The sequence below is a fragment of the Drosophila suzukii genome, chromosome 3 (assembly GCF_043229965.1).
Source record: "Drosophila suzukii chromosome 3, CBGP_Dsuzu_IsoJpt1.0, whole genome shotgun sequence".
NCBI lineage: Eukaryota > Metazoa > Arthropoda > Insecta > Diptera > Drosophilidae > Drosophila > Drosophila suzukii.
This window is the reverse complement of record NC_092082.1, coordinates 39,958,631-39,960,270: the sequence shown is the minus strand read 5'-3', so window position 1 is coordinate 39,960,270 and position 1,640 is coordinate 39,958,631. Positions and strand designations below refer to the sequence as shown.

General features: G+C 44.6%; 1 protein-coding gene across 1 annotated transcript; it reads right to left on the bottom strand.

Moving 5' to 3' along the window:
* Positions 1–764: 764 nt before the first annotated feature.
* Positions 765–1,217, bottom strand: LOC136117595 (uncharacterized). Its single transcript, XM_065868567.2, has one exon. The coding sequence runs from the start codon at positions 1,215–1,217 to the stop codon at positions 765–767; it is 453 nt and encodes a 150-aa protein (XP_065724639.2).
* Positions 1,218–1,640: the final 423 nt, after the last annotated feature.

Genomic DNA, 1,640 nt, shown 5'->3' with positions numbered 1-1,640 from the left:
ACATGCAGCAGCTGTATGCATTTATCGAAGCATCGCAAAACGCGTGCAACTCAATGATTTTAAAATCAGCTTGTAGGCAAAATCAACGGATTGACATTGCTGACAATGATTTGAGTAATTCTAGGCACTTTATCCACCCTTCTGAAGAGATTGGGGTACCGATTCATCCCAAGTAATGATGGGAGGCGACAACAATCCTAGAGGATCAAACAAAGATGACGCAGTCGAAAGTTTTGTTCTTTAAGTTATCGTAGACAGAAAACGTTTAGGTTTAAATGCAAAGCGTTAAACGTCGAACGGTGCTTATAGCGTCTTCGTCAAGATTCAACTCGCCTTCCCGGGATTTGGAATGATTTCAGTGCCTTTTAACAAATAAGACGCCAGAAGTGTAACTGTTTCAATTGATTTTTATTTGTCTTCACCGAACATTCAACATAATTTAGTAAAATCAATCTCGATGCGCTCTGGTTGCGTTGGTAGCAAAAATGTGACTGACTGTAGCTGGGTATATTACTACAAGAGTAGGATGAATTAAGTCGTAAACACGTTACCGTAAGAGATGATTGGAAAAGTACTGACCGAGGCAATGCATTTGGCAAAGCTCTTGCACGCGCTTCATGCGCGTGTATGTGTAAATAGATAACACAGGCGAGCGAGAGATAAAGTTTACAAGAATAAATGTATAGGGTGTCTAACATACCGCCCCCCTGAACGGCTGTTCAGCAAAGGGGCAAGATCGCCAGTTAAGTAAGGCTTCAATCTTTTCATATGTAGCTTGATGGACCGAACTCCGGCTTTCCATATTCCCCCGAAGTGTGGGGCAGAAGGCGGTATGAAGTGCCACAGGATCCTTCGTTGGCGAAGAAGTTTGCTAAATTCTCATCCTTGCGTTGCTTAATGGCTAGCAGCAGCATTTCGTCGAGTACTCGTTTGCTGCCATGAAAGGTGGTACCGTTGACTGAGTGGGGATCAGTTGGTTTGGATCGCCGAGCAATGAATCGTTGGAAAGCCGCAATAAAGGCCTTGGTTGTTAAATCGGTGACTGCTTCGATGTGGAGAGCCTTCGTTGTTAGACAAACGAATATTGCGAACCATGCCTTTCCGATCATTGGTGTGCGCCCAGTTGAACCTTTAATTGAAATTGGCCCGGCATAATCCAAGCCGGTATGTTGAAAGAACCGGCTGGCTTTAACCCGAGGTACAGGTAGCGCTCCCATGATCTGGCTACTTGTGCTCTTGCGTTGGAGGAAACAGCGTTTACATTGAAATACTGTCTTTCGGACGATATTTCGTGCACCCAATATTCAGTACTGTTGTCGAAGATTTTGCTTGGCGTTGTAGTTAAGGGTCGACCTCTCGATTCGTCCACCAACTCGCATTAGTCCGTCCTTATCAAGAAATGAAGATAACCGGATCAGCTGCGATTTTGCATGAAGCTGGCGTCCGTTTTCTAGCTGCGTATACTCTCTTTGAAAGGCCTTTCGTTGGATGTAACGAAGAAGTTGGTCTCGAGCTGCCTGCAGTTCCGTTGAAGTTAGGTACTCAGAATAAGGCCTGTGCTGCAAACGAAGACGATGTATAAAGCGATAAAAATAGCTAGTTACCCTTATGAGCCGAGTCCAGGATGAGATCTTGTTGAT

What these genes read in the sequence shown, in the direction of transcription:
- LOC136117595 (XM_065868567.2), bottom strand. Translation starts at nt 1,217, where the DNA reads ATGGGAGCGCTACCTGTACCTCGGGTTAAAGCCAGCCGGTTCTTTCAA.